This window comes from Eubalaena glacialis, chromosome 3 (genome assembly GCF_028564815.1).
Source record: "Eubalaena glacialis isolate mEubGla1 chromosome 3, mEubGla1.1.hap2.+ XY, whole genome shotgun sequence".
Classification (NCBI taxonomy): domain Eukaryota; kingdom Metazoa; phylum Chordata; class Mammalia; order Artiodactyla; family Balaenidae; genus Eubalaena; species Eubalaena glacialis.
In genome coordinates this window covers 109,106,278-109,128,964 of record NC_083718.1, presented here as the reverse complement: position 1 = coordinate 109,128,964, position 22,687 = coordinate 109,106,278, and the positions used below count along the sequence as shown (strand labels likewise).

The 22,687-nt window shown below is 36.7% G+C and overlaps 1 protein-coding gene across 1 annotated transcript in view; it reads right to left on the bottom strand.

Moving 5' to 3' along the window:
- DPYD (dihydropyrimidine dehydrogenase) overlaps positions 1-22,687 on the bottom strand; it is an 813,917-nt gene that overhangs the window by 250,154 nt on the left and 541,076 nt on the right. The window contains exons 15-16 of the mRNA XM_061183827.1: positions 18,511-18,579; positions 9,106-9,189 (exon numbers count right to left, since the gene is read on the bottom strand). Coding sequence (XP_061039810.1) covers positions 9,106-9,189; positions 18,511-18,579 — 153 coding nt within the window. The remainder of the gene's footprint in view (positions 1-9,105; positions 9,190-18,510; positions 18,580-22,687) is intronic.

Genomic DNA, 22,687 nt, shown 5'->3' with positions numbered 1-22,687 from the left:
GCATTTCACACAATTCTTGGTACATGGTAGATACTCTGAATATTTGTTGAATGAATGAAAGTAGAGAAATATATGATGATTTGGGGAGTGCAAAATAGGGTCTCTAGAATCTATTTCTCCTAGATAAAAAGGCTAGTCTCTAAAAGTTTGAGACCTAGGTGATAGAACATAGAAGGAGAATCAAGAGTGAACACAGGAAAGAGGAATAGAGAACAGACACTAGAAGTGAAGGGAGCTAACTGTTCCTTCATATACCAAGTTCTCCCATATTAGGCAAAACATAGTTATAGAAAAAACAGGAGTGGAATGCCTACTATGTTGCCATACAACTTCTTGTGTAGTCAAGACAAGAAATGTGTTGGCAATGGAAAACTGGCAACAGAAATCTCATTTGATAGAGGACTAGAAATTCTACAAATAAGAGAAAAAAATCTGCATTCTCTTTTTTGATGAGTGATTAACATACATTAAATGTAACTGAATTTGCAGTTACCTTTGATCTATGAGGACTTTTAAAGCTGAATACACCCAGGAACAACAGATAGGGAGGGAAGAATAAACACCCAACCTATCAATTCTAGAAAAAATAAATAGCAAGTAATACGAGAAAAGAACCAAAGATATTTAAGACATCTCAAAGTGGCTAAAATTGACAGTCATGCTTTAAATTGCTATCTCTTTAAACAAAACTTTTTTTCAGAGTATGTATTAATTAATCATATTGCTACTTGATAAATTGACTTTTTTTTGAAAGAACAAAAACAATGTTAGCTCCAAACATGACTGTCATTAAGATTTCTGCAATGTAGTCAACGTCAAGACAGACTTCATGTTTGTGTAAAATCCGTGATTCCCCATAAGGACCACCTCATGTGTTTCAGGGGATGGGGGATGTAATAGTTCCCTGGGAATGTGACTGCCGGACGATGGTAACAAAAGCCATAGAAATTTCAATTTTGAATCAGTACTCCTAGGCTGTAAAATGCTATGAGTTTGATAAATCTATTTTCTTTGACTTACTTTTCTGGGGGGGGGGAGGGGCAATATTTTCTTCTATAGTCAAATAAACCCATGTGCCTCCTTCCTAACATTGGTCACCTACTCCCAGCTGGAAGCCTTAAACTGATTGTACTTTAAAAGATTACTTCTACCCCAGCAAGAAATGTGTAAAAACTTTCTCTCTGAAGTAGAAGTTGCCTTAATTTTACGGTCTTCTTAAAAGTAGTGCCTCTTACGCCTTCCCTTGATTTGCCTTATTCATTATCCTCTCTCTTGCCTTATCTTGAACTCTGCTGCCTCCGAGTCTGTTAGCTCCTGAGTTATTAGTTTTCTGGTCCAATCTTGCTTTCTAGCCCAAAATGCAGTGTCCTTTTACTCCTGGGTCTTTTGTCCCTTTTAATGCAGGACTCAAGTCCTATTTGCCAGTTCTTTCAAATATTCTAGGCTAGTTGGATCCCATGACTGGACCCGCCATTCCATTGCCAATATTTCTATCTTAGTAATTTTGGTTTCCAACTTTTGTTTCTATTCTGCACTGCTGATACCTATTTATTCTGGTGTGACATTATGGTATACAAACTGCATGATATCACAGACTAAGATCATAGCCTCTCCCCACCTCATTCCCACATCTCTCTCTTTAGGTCAAACATATTTTTGGTTCATCTTTGTGCTATAGTCAACAGACATATAGAAAACTCTCAAATTCACTGTGATGTGATCATTTGAGAGTGATTTTAAAACAATTTGAAATGCTATTGCTGCTTTATTTCAGGAATATAACATGATGAGTGTAGTAAAAACCACATTAAGTTTGAAAATACATATTTAGATGTTTTTCCTGCAACCATTCACCGGGTGGTCCACCTATTTGTACTAAATATATATATATATATATGTATATATATATACATTTTTTTTTTTTAACTGACAGACCCATGATTGTTATTCTAGATAAAAACAATGACACTTCCTGATCCAGAACTAGTATCTCAGTTAGATTTAAAGGGTGTTGCTTTCTATTAAAGATTTATTATTTTTAAAAGAAAGGGATCATTTTTATATCATTAACCAACATTAATAACTAAAATTGAAAAACTCATAGAGAACCAGCTTAAGGCAAAATATTGGCAGTTCTGTAAATGCCTCTTACAGATCTCCTGTAGTTGTCTACTTATCCAAGCACCCATGTCTATGCAAATGTCTGGGAATTAAAATCAAATAAAAACTTAGGCAACGTAATATAGTGTAAAGCAAATATTTCTTTTTAATCAGAGATACTCTTTCTCATAACCAAGTTGATAATTTATTTTAAAGCACTTCCAAAATTATACCGCCAAGAGGAAAAATAAAGGAAGGCAGGATAGTAAAATGTATTTGGGTAATATCAGATTTCAGCTGCTTTTGCAGAAGCTTATACCATGCACCCATTTCTTGTCTGTCTTCCAGGAATGAGGTTATTTTACAGTGCAGTGATTTCCAAACCTGTGACGTCTCAGGGTCTCAACCCACTGAGGCTAACCTAGCCTAGCCCACGTTTAGCCAGTCAGCTCATAGACCTCAAGAACAACTTCCTAGCCCAAACTTACATTCGTCCATGTTGATTAGAGCAAAGTTAAACACCACATTCAGGACAAAGCAACACTTTGACACCCATGTTTCTTAGAGGGGCTAGAGTCAGAAGGGATGAGAAGAATCAAGAACCTTAAACAGAGGAGGTCTCGTGGGCACATACCTAACCAGTATCAAAAAGAAAATTTAACTCAGCAGTAAGCCTCACCTTAGATTCCCCCAAGAGATGTCAGAGAGGTCACTGGGACTTGAGTTTGTTGTATTTTACCACTGGTGGAGCTCCCACATTTCTTTCTCTAACCTTTAAGATTTCTCACACTCTTGAGTTCCTGCATTTCATCCCTCTGGAAAATATAGGAAGTGCTATCACTTGTCAGCTGTTTTAGCTTTAAAAGAGGTATCTTTATACTGTCCCCTCCGCAGACATTCAATGGGGACCAGATTGAGGCAGGGCTGTGGTCATTGTTCCCTAGACCTTGTATTGCATGAGATAGACGGTCTGTTAGCCCAGCCGCTGGAAAAAGGTTTTACTTCCTAAGGGGAGTGCTAGCACATCTGGGGCAATGTGATCCTCACACTTAGTTTTGGATTCTCTTCCTCGTGACAGACATCTGCTGTCTGGCAAGGGCAAGAGCAATAATCTGTGTTTTATGAAAAACGTTGGCATGTTTTAACACAAGCAAACCCTTTCTCTCTTTTTTTAATAAAAATACAGAGTTTATGTAAATTAACTTTGGACACAGAACAGATCATGAGGGAAATACCGAAGTGTTGCTTTAGGTGATCTTAATATAACTCGACAATTATTTATGATCACTGAACATTTTAAGATTTACTACTTTTAGGGGCTTCCCTGGTGGCGCAGTGGTTGAGAATCTGCCTGCCAATGCAGGGGACACGGGTTCGAGCCCTGGTCTGGGAAGATCCCACGTGCCGCGGAGCAACTAGGCCCGTGAGCCACAACTACTGAGCCTGCGCGTCTGGAGCCTGTGCTCCGCAGCAGGAGAGGCCGCGATAGTGAGAGGCCCGCGCACCGCGATGAAGAGTGGCCCCCGCCTGCCGCAACTGGAGAAAGCCCTCGCACAGAAACGAAGACCCAACACAGCCAAAAATAAATAAATAAATTAAAAAAAAAAAAAAAAGATTTACCACTTTTAAACTAGTTTGTTTTGCTTAGCTAAATCATCATAAAAAGCAGGACTGTATATGTATTTCCTGATGAGAAAATTAATGTTAAGACTGTTTTAGTTGAATAATCCAGTGTTCGGAAATTCTATGCAGAGAATGTATGTAAATAAATGGAGGGGGCTGTGAGATAGAAAGACAGAGCAGGTGATGATGGTGGCACCGCCATCTTTATTCAGGACTCTGCTTTGCCTGTAAAGCTAGAGTAGTCTTCTCTCCAATTACATACTATCATTTTGGAATTTTCCATCCAAAGGAATTGTGACCAAGCTAGTTGTGCACTATTTAGCAATCACACCCACAATGAAGGCCAAACCATGGCATCCAAAACACTGAACAATGAGAATCCTCCAAGGGCCAGATAAATAACATCTCTGTAGCCTCTTAGAACTGTTAGGTAAAGAAATCCAAATTCATTGACAGTGATTCAATCTCTAGGTCACCAGAGACTGAAATGAGAGTATGCACCTGGTTTCTATCTTTAACCCGTTCATATATAAAATATTATTTTTCCTTTCTCATGGAAAATTTGTTTGATTGATAAAACATACCCAATTAATGAATTAGATGTCATTTGAAATAGAATTAGACAGGTGATTTTTATTTGAATAATTTCAGTTGAAAAGATACGAATTCCAGGCGGAGGGAATAATAGTATTCAAAAAGGTACAGAGTAAGAAGTTTCCAGGGCAATTGACTGACTTATTCAGTTGACTAGAGATTTGGTTACACCCAAATGACAAAGTAGAAAATACTGGACAGAACACCAGATGGGGGTCAATGACAAGGGCATCACAGGCTCTGAGCCTTGTTAGTTGGTTACCTCAGGCTAAGGTTATTTAGATCACTTCCCAGTCCCCAATTCCTGTCCTCTAAATAAGGAGGCTGAACTGGGAAATCTTCAAGGTTCCTCTCAGTTCTGGGAGTCTGTGCCACATCATTGACTCAAGGCAAAGAAGGAAACAGCTGGTGTGAAAAGTAACTCAAGAAAAGACTTTAAAAATGTATGCTTTCTGATGGCAAGGACAAAAAAATCATGGGGATTATGTAACCAGTATTTTAAAGTCCTGTGGAGCATGTTTCCTCTTGCTCTCCTTTTTTGCTATGTGGAAGATAAAATAGGAAGGTAGGAAGACAAGGCAACTTATCCCATACCCCACGCCCACCCACCAACTATTTTTCTTTCGGTAGCTGATGGAGGGTCTAAGAATTAAAGGCATTGCTGGCTGAAGAAGGCAGCCTAGAGAATCTTCAATGTCAGGAACCCAGAGGATTAGCAAAAATGCTGGGAAGGCTTGGTTTCAATACTTAAAAGTTGAACCAGACAGGCACCTACTGATCAAATCCATCTTGCGAATGAGCACTTATCCTTGGTCAAATGTTTGCTGCTGTTTACATGTACCAGATACATTGTTAAAGGAGCCTAATTAAGCTCTAGTTCCTCATTGCTGCATGGCAGTGCAGGCCAAGTGTGGTCATATCTTCCTTATTTCAAGAGACGTAAGAAGTAGAATTTTTTTGTCCAGCCACCTGTTTTTAAAATGTTGGTAATAATTTCAAAAACAAAACAACCACAACAACAGTAGAAAGCTACTCAAGGTCTATTCAGCTTCTGTGTGAATCTAGGTTAGGAGGTTCTACAGGGTGGAAGTAAAAATATTCAGTATAATTCTAAAAGGACAAAAGAGGAATATTCACTTAATGCCCTATGAACACTTAGCATTTCAGAAAAGGAGAAGACCTCAAAGAGGTGCCATTTCACCTGGACTTTATAGAATTTATTGTAGTTCAAGTACCTTTATAAAGTAATATGCTGCCACAGGAAATTGGTTTACACAGATTGCATGTAGACAACTTTAAATTTGAATGTCAAGACATCAGAGAAGCTTCCTTATTCCCAAGAGACAGAACACCTAAATAGTAGGTTCAGGTTTGTTTGTGACTTTAGAGCTGACTTAGTCCTGCACTTAATTTTAAATTAATAACAATAATATTTATGCTCATATTCAAGTACTGATTTATTAGGAACTGTTCTCCATGGCTTTCCTATATTCAGGCTTACATGCTAATTAAAGCTCAGGCCCCAGGGGCCACTGACCAGCTTTGTGACCTGGGAAACATGGAAGCTCAGGTTATTTTGTTTCTTATTTTTTGATTTGTTAAATGGGATAATAACTCATCCTACTTCAGAGGATTGTTATGAGCAAAAGGAAGAAGACAGAAAAAATTTTCATGTTGTAATATAACTCTGACTCTTTGGAGTATACACAACCCAAACTAGAGCACATTTTCACCTTTACTTGAGCAATAAGTAAAACGTTGACTTTTATGCAGGCCAGGGAAAATGTTAATGTTTTTAAAAAGAACAACATGATATGCATTTATTTCTTTAGTTGTTCTTGTTTTACCAATGCTCTTTATGGGTAGATTAAAAAATTACATGTTAGCCTGCTGCCTATAATGTTAGCATTTAAAGAACATTAAAGCTGGAGGGGATTTAGAGATCATCTAGTCCAAATTCCATGTTATAGTGATGGAAACTGATGCTTTAGGAGAGTAAGTGGCTTGATCAAGGTGACATAGATGGTTGATGGAAAGAATAAAGAATGAGACTGCCTTTAAACACTTAGAAAGTGTCATGCTAAGTGTTTAAGATTTTATATGAAGTTTCACCATGCAGGGAATATACAATTCAAATTCCCAAGGTCGGCTTGAGATATTATTTATTTCTATAAATTCCATAAATGTATATGATGTCTCTGTGCTGTAAAGGTTAGAGCCTTTTCTATTCATATATTTCACAATTTTTAGTCACTTATGGAAACATAAAGAGTTTAAATATATATGTATATGTTTAAATATATACAGCTAATTTAAAAGCACTTAGGTACAAAGGCAGTATGTTTCACTTATTTGATATTTGCAAGAAAATATTTGAGATAAAGGAGAATAAAACAGATGTTTAGAGAGGAAAATATACTGTATTATGATACCTTACCTCATCTTAAGGAGCTAAAATCACTATTGTTTCTAGAAACACCAGAAATGTGGACAGTACAAGAGAGTGTTTCCAATGGATAAATATTCTAGCCATGGAATGAAGGTCAGTTTGTTTCATTCATGAAGCAAACATTTATCAGGCTCTGGTGATACACACAGGTCTGTGCTTGGCACAAAGGGAGCTTTCAGCAGATGGGATTCAGGATCACACTGTGATGGGAAAAATGAATTGGAATGGCTCCTCAGTCCCCCTACACTGAGTACAAAGTCCCCATCCCACCAACTTGCAAGTGTTTAAAACTATGAACCTTAGGGAGGGAAGAAGAGCCAATGGGAACAGGAGGCAGAGAAAGGAAAAATGGAAATAAAAGAAAAGATGAAAAAGCCCCAGATGGTTTTGTGCCCACTCTAAAAATTCAGAGTTATAGTAAAGTTTTTTTTTCAATGCACTAATATTCTTCCTTCCTGCTATTTAAAATATTGAACATTCATGTGTCCCAAGGCAGAGTAATCATTTAAATTATGTTGGAGCAAAATGATTAAATTAGCTTTATTTTCCTATTATATAATTTGAGGATATAATTCAAAAGAAAATTTCTAAACTTGGCTAACAAAGAATTGGTTATAGTTTTAGAGATTATAACTAACAAGTGAAATGGAAATGGTTCTAAGTTTCCTTTAGTCTAAGATATAATGGTTTTTGGAACATATGTTTTCCATGAGTTTTAGAAATCTTAATAACTGACTGCAAAATTTTAGCACTTGCATCTTCATTCAGCCAAAGGCTGTGAGAAAATTTGTGTGGCTAAATAACTTTCTGGAGAGGATACACCTAAGACACTTAACAGCTGGGTAAGTTTAGAGGTGTTCCCAGAGCAAAAGTCTACTCTAAAAAATAAACTCAAAGCTGGGCAACATTTTCAAAATAATTGCCATATTTGTGGCAAAGAATTTATATTAAAATACATCTTTCTTTTAAAAATTAGTCAATAGATTTAAATTTTCCATAGCTGTTTTAATCCATGTAACTAAAAGATATTTTGGTTCTAAGTTTCAGACACTGGGAAAGGGGTAAAGAGAGAAACTCGACTCCCTCAGGCCCTGCTCCAGGTGTCCTTTTAGGAACCTTCCTCATTTAAACGAAGTTACACATCTTGACACACTGACTGTTGCCTAATCATATGACTTATAAAAGTTATGATTTAATATAATGGTATTTTTCCTCTACAGGTAATTCTGAGGCTCGTTCTATTACCACACTTCTGGATAATCTGTTGTGAGTGGAATAGAGAATGTACTTGAACAACATTTGACTAGGCCATCCTTTCCTGCTGCCATAAAAGAATGGTTTCTTCCTAAGTCACAAATCTATTCTGAATGTTAATTAAATATTTACAAGGTACTTTAAAATCCTCCCTGAATGCTAATATGAAAAGAGCAATCTATGTTCATTTGAATAAGCAGAAATTTCTGCTCAAGTTAAGGGCCTCTGGCCTCTGAGTTTAATTCAAATAATTCTATGACTTTAAAAAGACAGAATTGAAGAATTGAGCACCTACTATGTACAAGGCCCTGTGTCAGATGTGGAAATAAAACTAAACTTTCTAGGACTAGGAAATTTGTCATAAATTACAACATTTTGTATTATTTAATTCATATCATTTCCCTCTGGGCTTAAAAGCTAAATTAGATGCAAAATACTCACCTTTTTAGCATTAAGCTTTTACATTGTTCCTTAACGTACAACACTGTATCTAGTTACACAAAGATGTAATATTTTCTACATATTAACATATATTTCCACATTTTATTCATTAGGTTTTTGGAAGTATTTTAGCATGAAGTTTCCATTTATTGTATCCAAAAATAAAAATAGCATCAAAGTCTTTTTGCAACTCCCAAAACACAGTTAGGGAATAATGATCATATGCTAAAAAATGTAAAATGCAATTTGTGCTGTGTCCCATTTACTACAAAATCACTACGAACAATGCATTTTGTACAGTATATTGCTCCAGGGAAACTGGATCAGCATCAGGAATGAATAAAAAACATTGCATTTGAAATCAGCTAATTCTGCTTCAGCGCTTTTAAAAACTATTTGTTATGATATTACCTCCTGTCAAGCACATAATGTGATATTTTCCTCAATAAACCTAAACAGTTGCTGTAATTTCAACTTCTCTCATTTTCCACTTTTTAAGCACTAAATATTTAAACAATGGAGACCTGGAAGTCTCAAGCCACTCATCTGATCCTCCCATCTTCTTGCCTAAGGTATAGTAACTATCCGTACAGGGCCTGTTCTGTCACACAGACATACATAATGGCAGCTGTTGAGGTCCTTACCTGCCCGCAAGCCAGGCCCATTCCTCTTTCTCCCATGCCATGTGGACACGATAAATTTAACTCCAGGGCATCTGCTCCAGAAGCCTTTACGATGTGGAAGGAAAATGAAAGTAAAGGCAAAGTTTTATTCGTGTACTGATAGGTTTCACCATTGATAACTCAACATAGGTCACATTTGCCAAATTTTAACTACTCTGCTTTCTGCACCACGGCTACCTTGTGAGGTATATTCTGACTCTCTCAAATGAGAGTGTGTATGGCAGCAATAATAATAACAACAGCAAATATTTATTGAGTGCTTATAAGATGATACTCACTGCACTATGTGAGTTATATTTGTTATCTCTGACTCTCATAATCCATGGATTATTAGGGTACCAATTTTACAGATGAGGAGACTGAAGCTCAAGGGAATTAAATGACAAACCTGGTTATCAAATGCCACAGCAGAGATTTTAACTCAGGTCTGTTTGACATCACATTGATTCTGCCCTACACAGCTTCTATTTTCATAGAAACAAATCTTACTAATTCTGGATAATTGGTACTGGAGGTAGCAGTGCAAAGAAAAATGTAGTAGGCTAGCTGGAATGAATTTGAGTAAAATTTTAAATGTTCCTCTTTTATCAATTAACTTTTATTATTCATTAATACTGCTTTCATATGCTTCAGAGCATTCAAGCATGTTAATTCCCCAAACTGGAACACCATTCATTATGTTCTATGTTGCTTTAAAAAAATTCAAAAGTAAAATAAAATTTTGGTAACAGTTCAAATTAAACCAAAGTACAGAAAAATATAAATAGTCTTTCTCTTCTCTCCTTCCATTTCCTACCTCTAAAGTAATCAATGTTAACAATTTAATGTGTAATTTTCTACTTTTTCTATGTATATAAAAAAGTAAAACATACATATAACACAAGCATCGGGCTGTTTTTTTCTTCTTGGTTTTGCTCTTTATATTTTTCATTTTTTTCTTCCGGTTTCATTGAGATATAACTGACACAGAGCACTATATAAGTTTAAGGTGTGCAGCATAATGATCTGACTCACATGCATAACGAAACGATTACCACAAGAAGTGTAGAGAACATCCATTATCTCATATAGGTACCAAATAAAAGAAAAAGAAAAAAAGCCCTTGTGATGAGAACTCTTAGGGTTTACTCTCTTAACAACTTTACATGTGACAGACAGCAGTGATAATTATATTAGTCAAGTTGTACGTTACATCCCTAATACTTGTATATCTTATAACCAGAAGTTTATGCCTTTTGACTGCCTTCACCCAACACACCCTGACTCTGATAACCATAAATCTGATCTCTTTTTCTATGAGTTTGTTTGTTTGTTTATTTTTGAAGTATAACTGACGTACAACACTGTGCTAATTCCTAGTGCACAACATAGTGATTCAATATTTCTATACATTTCTATACATTACAAAATGATCACCATGGTAAGTCTAGTCACCATCTGTCACCATATAAAGATATTACACTACTACTGACTATATTTATCATACTGTACATTTCATACCCATGACTCATTTATTTTGTAATTAGAAGTCTGTACCTCTTAATCTCTCTCTCCTATTTCTCTCATGTTTTTTAACTGATAATCAATTTTACTGTATTTCTTAAAAGTCCATGCTAAGAAACATGAAGTATAGATAATTTTGTCTTACTTTAACAATTAAATGGGAATCTTTCTTATTTAACTCATTAATTCATTAGTATACAAATGGGTCTTACAAAAATGAAAAAAAAAATTCCACGCTAAGCATTCTTATAATAATTGGAGAAACAGAATTTTTGAGAAGTCTTCTGTAAAAACTCTAAGAACAAATAGAACACTTTTTAATTTGAGGAATGGAGGATAAACTAAACAATCCTTTTCCCTAACTTCTGGAACTCCTCCAATGCCACAATTTCCTTTTAAGTAAGGTAAACCAGAAGCTTGAATCAGTTCCCATAACATTATAACATGTCTATAGCATCACAATAAAGTTCATTATTTTCTAGGTGTACCAAACCTTTCTTTAGGCCAACAGAGTTTCTTCAAGTCTCTCTTTTCTTTCTAATCGATCAAGATTTTAGCCTATTTTTTCCTGTTTCATGAATTTTAAATAGGACCTCAACAAACTTAAAAATTCTAGTTAGTTCTTTCTTGGTTGACTTCCTACCTACCTTTATTCGTTAGTGAGTCTGCTTTTTCTTCTGTACATTTGTGAAAATTCATTTGCTCATTCAGCCTATTTTCTAACATGGTTTTATTACGGTTTTTGCTTCTTTAATTCAATTTTAAAGTGCTTCATGTTATTTGAAAATTACAATGAATCATGCTACATTTTTTCCTGCTGGTTTGGTGGTAAACTTGGACAAAGCACAACCTGCTAAACTCTTGAGCTCTAATCCTAGAGCTACTGAGGAATTTGGGCAAGTCAGTTAACTTTCTTTGTCTCCATCTATTTAAGTGTAAACCAGAGATAATATGACCTATTTCAAAACCATGTCATGTGGGAATTTCCAGCTTAATTAAAACATTGTACATTGTAATTATATACAATACTGCGCTTTTCTTATTATTTCTTAGTTATTTCAAATACTTCTTTTAGACTTCTTTATTTCTTTTAGACTGCTAGTTGAATTGCAGCCATTAATAGTAAATCAATTCAACAACATTTTGGAATAAGTTTTAGGTACCATTCGTATACATATTTACATTATACATATTTACTAAATTTTAAGTGCAAGTTTACAATTAGCTATCATAGTAGACAATAATAACTAACATTTACTGAGTACTTACAATATGTCAGACATTTTACTAGGCTCTTTGTAATGGGATATACCATTATCCCCATTTTGCAAGTGAAAAAACCAAAGTGAACAAAGAGTTCAAGTGACTCACTTATTGTTCTATAGCTTGTAAATGAGAGCAGGGTCTTGAACCCAAGCATTCTGAGTCCAGAGCCTGTATTCTTAGTCACTATCATAACTGATTAGAAATCACTTATTCCATGGCTGGAGTTGTTTCAGTGTGTTAACAAAACATTACAACTCGACATCCTCAAAGCTTCTAAACTTTAAATAAATATTAAAATCTTGTAAAACCACTTATCCAATTTAAAGTCTGTTCAGTGTCTAATTGCTAAAAATGTCCCCAGTGTTATACACGTATACAAACACTGACCCACCAAACACACCTGGAAAGACCTTTGAAATGAACATCTAGGCTTCAAAAACAGATAATTCTGCTCAAGGTAACACCAAGAGATGGGGAATATTCAATTGGCCTCTGCTTGAATGTTTCTGTCATAGGATGTACACCACCTTAAAAGGTAGTTAATTCTAGTTCCAAGCAACTATATGCATTCAAAAAGCCTTAATTGCTGAATTAGCATGAAATGTTAAATTAACTGAAACTGGGCATGCATTCTTACTCTTGTTAGTCACAAGCTTTTTAGTTTAGTCACTTAGCCCAGAGTTTATTCTGCCTCACCTAAATGTTTATACAATAAAGTAATCTAGTGAAGGCAGTGACAGAAAATATGCTGTTTCTAAGTTCATATATTATCTATCACCCATCTATCGGCATGAAGTAGAATGATATGTTAATAGTGTGGACTATGGAGCCAGAGTTCATGGGTTTGAATCCCACTTTTACCACATACTAGCTGTGTGAGTTTGGGCATATTATTTAACAACTTTTGGCCTCAGTTTCCTCACTTCTAAAAGGTGGAAAACAATAAAAGTAACTCATAAGGTTGCTTTTCTAAGGTATAAATGAATTTAACCAAAGTGAATGACTTAGAAAAGTACCTGGACTACATTAAATACTGTGTAAGTGTAAACAATTGCTATCTATCTACCTGTCTCTCAGTCCATCCATCCATCCATCCATCCAATTAGAATCTCCAACTTGCCCTTCCTCAGCTTTGATCTGAAAAAAATTTAGAGTAGCTATCCATACTTCAGGGGGAAAAAAGAAAACTATTCTAAGGAATTCTCAGAGTAGTGGTAGTAGTGTGATTTCTAAAATCTTCTGAATCATTTTATAAAAACTCTCAGAGAAACTAGGGAAGCAAAACCACAAACCCTTGTACAATATATACAGCAAAATCGGGTACACAGCTCTTTCCCTTCTCCTTTCCTTACCTCTCCCTTCCTTCCCGATCAATGTAGTTCTAAAGTCATTGGTTGGGGCAGAGCAAGGTAGGTGACTAGGAAGATCTAAGGAAGAGCCACGAGGGTCCAGTGTGGGATATCAGAGCCCGAGCACGGTGAGAAGGACAGACATGTGGAGGGTGGCTTGGGGTAGTGTATCAGAGCCCTAGTGGGCAGGGAAATCTTCCATGGATCAGGGGAACAGGCAAAGGACATCAGAGCCCAAGCAGGGTGGAGAGGCATGAAGCTACACTTTTTGGATTCTCTCTTAATTTCTTCTGCTAAAAGAATACACGAGGTCCACGGCCAACTTCCTATGTAGCAACAGTGCCAACTAGTCTCAACTATCCAAAACTGGGGACACAAGTTTTCTGGGATCTTAAACCACTTTGAAGTGGACGTGGCACAGGTAAACACTGAACTGGCTTGGGACCCACTGGGCACAAAGTCTGTGACTATCTCTTGTCTCCACCTAGGTGTCTATCTTCCCTGATTCCATTCTGTCCTGCTTACTGTTCGTGTTCCGGGACTTATATCCAACTGGTCCTACGTATTTCTGTAATGCGCCTCTCTGCTTTTTACCTCAGCCTATTTGAGATTTCCTAACTTCAACATCTATTTAATTTTATGAAATACTGCTAGCCCAGATCCAGGTCAAAAATGACAAGAGGGCTTCCCTGGTGGCGCAGTGGTTGAGAGTCTGCCTGCCAATGCAGGGGACACGGGTTCGAGCCCTGGTCTGGGAGGATCCCACATGCCGCGGAGCAACTGGGCCCGTGCACCACAACTACTGAGCCTGCGCGTCTGGAGCCTGTGCTGCGCAACAAGAGAGGCCGCGATAGTGAGAGGCCCGCGCACCACGATGAAGAGTAGCCCCCGCTTGCCGCAACTAGAGAAAGCCCTCGCACAGAAACAAAGACCCAACACAGCTATAAATAAATAAATTAATTAATTAATTAAAAAAAAAAAATGACAAGAACCTGGCTTCAAAGTGGTTTACTTGGACTCTCTGCCTGGAGTAGTGTGGCCGCCTGGTTTTGGCATCTATGCCTCTCAGCTGGGCCTTCCTTGTCTCATCCTAACAGTTACAGTCAGACCCTGGGCAATCCCTCATCAAGTCCCTGACTTAAAATCTTCAGCTTCCGATCTTAGTCACCTCAAGTTCATTGGTGCCCAATAAAGTGCACTCTTCCCATTTATTGTATAATTGCTTCCTTTTTGTTCGTCACATGCCAGTATGCCAGCTCTGTGCCTCTATTTTGCTTCACTTAACAAATATCTGAGGACTATCCGCTGGCTGGCAAAGCCATATGTTTGGAAATGGGAATTAAACAGTGAACCAGATGGGGGTCTCTAACCCCCCCGAGTTTGCTTTGTCATAAGGAAGATAGGTTACAGGGCTGATGACACCACTGTTAATCACCATTTTATTAAATTCTGCAGAAAAAAGGTACAAGCAAAGGTAGACCCAGATTTGGCGGAGCCTGAAGTTTGTACAATTTGGGGAAACTGCTTTAAAAATGAAAAATAATTTAAAAATGACAAACAGAAAATTAGTACAGGCGCTTGGAAGTAGCTTGTACAAGTAAGAGCTCTGAAACTTAACCTTCATTAGCTTTATGGTAAACCAGTTTCTGAGGACAGGATCTTAGAAGGAGTAGGACAGGGGGTTAACCTACTAGTCAGGGATCTCAGAGTGGAGGAAGAGGGAATATTCCAGGTCAAGGGAATAGCAAAGGCTCTGAGGTGTAAATGTACTGGAGGAGTAAAAGAAGGCCATCGGGGACTGGAATGTAAAGAACAAACCCAAGGTGACACTGGGGAAGTGGCAAGGTACCACAGCATGTAGGTCAAGTCAGAAGTTTTGCATCTTAAGAAAGGTAGTGGGAAGACTGTGGATTGATTGAGAGAGAGATTAGTGGGGCATCCTGAGATAAACTTAGATTAGGATGGTGGCAATGCTTATTGAGCCACACCTAATTTATATGTCTCCTCAAATCTGATGGCCTTAATTGCCACCCAAGCTTTTGCCACTAGCTTAAAAAGTGCTATCCTACACCTCTCATCATTGCCAGCTCTCACAGCTCCCTCAGGATGAAAGCGGGGCTCTGTCACAGCCTCCACTGTACCTGTCAAAGTGGGAGCTCCAGGAGCATCAGTGCCCTCAACATGCTGTGGGATTTGACTTCCCTAGCAGCTACCTAAAGGGGGCAGGACACATAACCCAAAAGTGCAGAAGAAAGTAAAGCGTTGTAGTGTAGAATTTTACCAATGAGAGACAGGAGACAGGAAGGAACCAGTAGATAGCTCCCTCCCCCTTCTTCTCCTCTAAACTGCTGTGAGGCAGGACAATTCCATACAGCCCTCCCCCGTCCCACACGACTGAGCGATTGGCTCCATCTCCTTGGGAAGTGGCAGCCAGCTCTGGAATGCACCATGCTCTCTCTGCTTTCCCTTCTTCCTATCGCCTTTCCCCGCCCTCACTCTTACTGCTCTGGAATTGAATCCTTCAATGAAGCATCTTCACATTAATTTTGACTCAGGTTCTGTTTTCTAAGCTAACGCGCATTAAGAAAGAAATGGATTCAAAAATCTATTCAAATGAGTTCAAGATCTATTTAAGACCTACTATTGTGTATGGTTCAATTTGGTATACACGTTTAAACTGTGAACATATCTACACAGCTGAGGCTCTACTTTATTCACCTTTGTTTTGGCTGGCCAGGGACTCTGCACATAGTAGGTGCTTCATAGATCTTCCTTGCATGGAATTGGAATAGGTTATCAATGTCCCAGAAAAGTAGGATAATGTGTGATCAGATAACTGAACCAAAAAAAATTGAGCAGAGCCTAACCATGCTACTGATTTGACACCAAGCTGTAAAAACTTTTCCAGAGGCTGCTTCTGTTTTATGGTGTTCAAAAGACAAGACAAATGAAAACCAGGTTGAGGAATGCATAAAAGAAGACATTAAAAGTGTGGGTAGTCTAGGGTTAGAGTGAAAAGGAAGGTTTGGTTCAACATGGTTCTATTTCCCAGAATATGCGTGTGACAAAAAAGATATACTGTATGTGCATTAACTTTTAAAAAACAGCATTTAGTAGAATTTACCATATTTTAAGAATGTACTAGGTTCTTTTTTTTTTTTAACCACACACGTGGTCTTAAATGTTTACTCAAAATAGTGAAATAAAATGGTAGCCCCTGGTGAAAGAACTAATAATGATCCCTTCTTGTGCAAATTTTCATTCTGATATAGAGTTTCCGTCTCTATTTTTTCATGTTCTTATACAACTGGATCTGTTCTGCTGTTACACATGTGCATTTCTGTTTTCAGATATAATAGTAAAGAGCAGATTTCCTCAATTCCCTACTGTGTAATTCAAGAATTAATCTACTCTAAGGAGAGGAACTTCATGAATTTAAAGTATACCCATCACCACATTAAGTGATTTGCCGAACTTAAAAGCAGTGGCTTGTTACAACAGCTGGTGTGTTATCTCAGATTTCTTACCCCTCATTATCACCACCCCGAAAGAAATGTACATCTAAGTGGTACAGTAACTTTGGCTTGAACACTTTTTGTTTTTGTTGATTTGTTTTAATGTGGGCTCTTCCATTGTAAGAAAATCTGTTTTAATCTGTTTTGAAGCATGTGTTCATAGAAACAAAACCAAATACTGACTCTACAAAGCTTTACTGGGTGTCTCCCATATAAGCTGTGATGGAATCATGCTGCCTATCGCTGCCCTCCAGGGGGATGTGAAGACCTGGGGATAGTTCCTTCATGTGCTATACCCTGAGTTGGTCCATATTTTAAGATTAGAGGGAAGTGTTTTTTTTTAATTGACACCATCTATGGATTGAACTTCTTGATATGTACATTGCTTTCCTGTGGAGAGATCCCACAGACTGTTTTGACTGAATGGAAGGCATATCTTTTTCTTTTTTTTTTTAATGTTTTCCTTTTTTTTTCTTCCTTACTTCCCCTTTTACTTTTATTGATTGATTGATTGATTGCTATAAGAACCTAGAAAATATCGAATTGTAGTTTTAAACTACAATTAAAGAATAGAATGTGAGAAATATGAAAAATATCTTTAAGTTGGCTACATGTATAAAGGTTTTTGACTTTTTAAAAGTAAAATTTGCTTATTTAAAAATTAATGCTCATTACTGAAGAAAATTCTTTAAGTATTTTATTCTACAGAAGGCAGAGAAGCTAGTAGCGTGATAAAGCCATTCATCATAGTCAAGCTTTAAATCGGCAAAACTCATGCCAAACATGGGCTCTGTGGAAGATTTCATGGTCAATTAGGCAAATACATGTATAAAATTGACCCAGCTACAAAGATCATAAAGCCAATTACTGATCATGTTAATTTCACCCCTCTAAGCCCCAGAAATAATTTTTGCCCTCGCAGATTTAAGATATCCAAATAAAATATACAATCAGTATTTTTGAACACTATAGAAAGCTTTATAATATTTTATAATGTAGAGTCCTTAGTTCATAAGTATAGTTAGATTTAGTCTTCTATATTTCTGAGAGGTTTTCAAGAAACCCCAGCTCAAGCTGTCTACAGTATTTTTCATGACAACACGATGGACATAAGTATACAATTTTAATTATGTATTTTTCCATTTGAAATACAAATTTGAGGCACATGGTTAGTTGTTTGCATTTGTGCAAGATTCAATTTATATTATAGAAAACCTGCTGACTAGTGTTCCATTCAGGAGCATTCTGTCCTACCATTTTATGCATGTCTGTATTCAAACTAGAATAGTATTAAATGAACCTTTTATATTTTAAATATTCAAGAGTTTTATATTCAAAATTTCTTTTCTCGCTGTCAAACTAGCTTGCCTAAAGGCAAGGTAAGATCAAGTTAGACTCTCAAAGGTAGAATTAAATTTTATCATGGCATCCATCATAATATACAGTTTGCTTAATATGCAAATAAAGAGTATATGGATTCAAAGAATAAAGGATTTTTAGGCAGTGTGTGAAATCCAAGGGACCACTTTTATAGAAGAGATTCCTTTTAAATTTACATTTCCATCATTTTAATGAAAACATAGGGTAAACAAATTTTAATAGAAATGTTTTAAGTTACCATTTTCCATTCAATTTTACTTCTACTGGGTTATTTTTCTTGACAGCTCTTTATTTAAAACTAATAAAAATAGAAGAGAAGAAATAAAATAAATATACTAGCAAGAAATCATTACCTCAGCCTTTCTGGAGAGTTCCATCCAGTCATTTTTGTTGTAACTGCACATGATGCTAGCAATCACAATCTTTAAAAAGAGAAAGGAAAGAATATTAGATCAAATAGTTATGCCTTTGTACACAAGGGTATATGATATATATATATATATATGTTTATAATGATAAACTATATTATAAAAATTAGTTTTCCATCTGTTGAAAGAAATCATTAAAAAAACAGCAGGGCATTATAGTGAAGCAAAGGATGAGATCTGGGGCTTCAGACTTACGTTAGAGACTTTCTCATTTACTCTCTTTGAATACTTGAGCAAGTTACTTAACTTTTCTGATCCTCAGCATTCTCATTTTTAAAATGGAGATAATAATACTGACCTTGCCAACCTCAAAAAGTGATAGTTGGAATTACATGGATTTGTGTATGTGAAAGGGTTGTTTAAATTATACAAGGACACAGAAATATTTATTAATATAATTACTGGTATAGCTAAAAGGTTTCAAGGTATGGAAAGGAAGTAAATTAGTGTCTCCTTCAATCATATCTTATTATAGTATGGATAATAACACCTTACATATTCAGAGTGAATTATAGTTTTAAAGTTTGTTAAATGTTGATTATTTAACTATAGTCTTACAGAAACCTTATAATGGAGGCTACATAGAGTAGTATTTACTAGTATCTGCTCTGAAGCCAGAATGTCTAGATCCGAGCTCAGACTGTACCACTAACTGTGTGGCCCTGGGCAAGATATTTAGTTTTCTCACTGGTTAAATATGGACAATAGTACCTTCCTACTTAGAAAAGTGATAATTGAATTGCTAAGATTTTATGGCTCTAATGATGTGCTAGGTAATGTTTTAATGGATTTTACTTTTTTAACTTACTTAATCATTGTCAACATTATTCTCCCCATTTTACAGATGAAGATGCTGAGGCACTGATATGTAAAGGTCACAGAGCTAATAAAGAGCACAGCCAGGACTCAGACCCAGAAATTTGACTGACAGTCTGTGCTTTTAACCACTAGGTTTTGCTGGCCTAATGTAAATCTTCAATATATGTCAGTAATTCTTTTTATTATTACCATTTAAAGACTATGAGATTGTGACACGAAGAGTTTGTGCCACGCCTAAAGTCACAGAGTCCAGTGGAAGAGTCCACTAAAAGCTACTGGGCTCTCATCACATACAGCTTTTTAATGTATGTCTAAAAAACAAAACAAAACAAAGATGTGCTGTACAAGTCAGATGAATGCTTTTAATATTAAGAGAAAGACAGAAAATACGTTGGAGAGAGTTCTGAATACCAGAGTTCGAAATACTGAATAAGTCTGTCCTTAAGATCGGGTCAATTTTTTCTCTCCTGATAGACTGTAATCTCCATGGGTGCCTGGAATGCTCTGCATCATGCATCATTTTATCTACAATAACCGGCATGACGTTTGGCACATAGTAAAACTGAGTGAATAAATGCACGAGGGCACTAAAGGTTTAGGAACAGAGAGTTGCTTTTTCAGCTCATCTTTTTAAAATTAAGCAGAAATGAACACCATGAGTTAGAGAAGGGAAAAAAAATAAACAGTTGGTGAAAACTGTTGGCAAATAATTATTATACGAGTCAGAGTGAAGAGTGACAGGGCAGTTGCGAGTGCTGGTCTTGGCGATAGAAAAAAGGGTCAGATGTCAAAATACACAGAACTTGTGAAGAAGCAATTAAGAAAGAAGAACCAAGAGATCTGAGATTCTGATTCTGAGAGAAGAATCAAGAGATCTGAGAGAAAATCTCAGAACTTTAGTCAGATAAAAGTAGGACAATGAGGAGAAAAAAGGAAGCCAGGAGAAACAGTATATTCAAAGAGATTCCTCTGTAGACAGATTCTACTTTTCCTCTGTAGAGAGAGAAAAGTAAAAGTAGATGATGAATAGAGGAGGGAAATTAAGAATGCATAGAGTTTAGGGTTCAACTTTTGTGTCCAGTTAGGATGCAGCTTTAAAGAATTTGAGAGAAATACGTAAGAGTGATCCTTGGCCTTTTCTCCAGGGGTAAAAGAAAGTGAAAAGTCAAATTCCAAACTTGCCCATTTGCAAGCAAAAAAGGGTCACTAGCCTAATTGTGCATCTTCAGTAATAGATGCTCTTTCTGCCACTTCCACGTGCTCTAAGATCTTGGGGATAATCTGCCCCACTCTCCAGGTAGAAAACAGATCAGGGAGGAATTCCAAAGGGGACACCAGATCTTCTGGGACTAGATTAATACCACCTTGTGCGTATCCTTGCATGAAAAAAAAAAGGGGGGGGGACCTCATTTGAAAAGAAAATCAATTGGGATGAAGGCTGGGGGCAGGTGACAGATTCCTATTGTCTTCAGTGGCCTCGACATCAAGTAAACAAACAAACATTTTTAAAAAATGGTTAATCTAAGGATTTAGGGGAGGAGCAAACTCCCCAAGCTTGTTGGTAAAACTTCAAGGGCAGGGTTAGATCCAAAGATTCAGACTTAAAATAACAACTTTAGCATTAGATATTAATTCTCCTGTGGTGAAAGAGGCAAACAATAGACCTAGGATTTTAGGGAGTTTTACTATTCAAAGCAAATCAAGACAGACAAAAAACAAAAACAAAACATGCCTCCAGTTATGACAAAGTATCCCCGAGTTCACATTCCCGCACAAATATGAAGTAGCTGCTAAATCAGCACAGCGTCCTACTCCTCAGTGTCCCTCTCAGGGTGCCACGGAGGACAACAGGGGAGAGGCTTCTACTGGGCAGGATCCAGGTAGGCAGACGGGCTGACCAAGAAAGCCACTTCCAGGGAAGTAAGGTTTACTAGCACTGACAACTGGATATGATAGATGCTCTCAACTAGTGACTAAGATAGTTCCTCTTTACTGAATGGCGATTTTTATTTTGATAAAGCTGTTTTTGCTTCATATATATATTGATTGTGCCTGGATTGGTTAAAATCGTCATTTGCCTTATAAGGCCTGAGGATCACGAGGTGCTACACTTGAGCTTGATGGAGAGAAATAAGTATCACCCAGAGAATTTTCCTGAACTTTGAGAACACTGGTGCCATCAAATGCCTAGGAACGCAGTGACTAGATATGATTTGGGGCACACTGTCATTGGGGAAGGGTGACCACAGGTGGGAGAGATGCATTATGTTGAACAAATACAAGTTTTATTTGTACGCTCTGAGCAGCCGAGCACTACCCTCTTCTTTCCTCATCATCTAAAAACAGACTTTACCTTCTTGCCCAAAAAGCTGGGAAAATATCCCCAACAGGGTTAATCACAGTGATCAACTACTCTGGTCTCATTAAAGTCCTTCAATGGAGCTGGGGAGTTAAAGGCTTTTTTCCTCTTTGGTCCCTGAACTGGAATGAAGTATGTTCAGCGTAGCTGGTAATCACTGACTGCTTACTTAACCAACCCAACCCTCCCACTCCTACCCACCTGCACTAGGTAAAAACAAAGCAGAGACAGAGGAAAGTAGAGATGCAAGATGGAGAGATGTTTCCGCCACTTTTAAGTCAGGTGTGCCACTAACATGCCTGTACAAGTGAACCAATAAATACCACTTTTGGCTTAAGAAAACCCAAGTCATAGTCTATTTTCTATCACTGACAGTCTTGACAATTATTACTACATGCAAAACTAAAATTGTCACTTTAAAAATAACTTCCTAAGCATTTTTTTTTCTGTCAAGTAAATTTAAGGGAAAAATAACTTTATACACTATTTTTAAATGCTAAATTATCTAAGAAGTCTAAAAATCTTTATCTAAAACCAAGGGATAGTTTGTGAAAATATATGGTAACATTCTATTTCAGAGGAATAATGATGACTCCAAATTATTTTATTTTTTATTAAAAGATATTAGGATTTTTCAAAAAGTCAGGCTAAAAGACATTAACACTAAAAGAACACTGGACAGAATTTAATCTTTCTTTGATGATTAGAAAGCCCTTCAGTGTTTTGCTGTGCTTAGTTTTTAATCAAACAAAGGAAGACAGGTTACTTTTTTTCCTGTGGAAAAAAAAAAAGAATTGATGTGTATTTTACATTGTGAAACATCATGAAATGTTACTAGAAATGAATACCCAATGAAACATTATTTAAACCAAGTAACATTTCCCTATCTTTCATTTAATTTATGCCATTTCTAAGTGCTCCGTT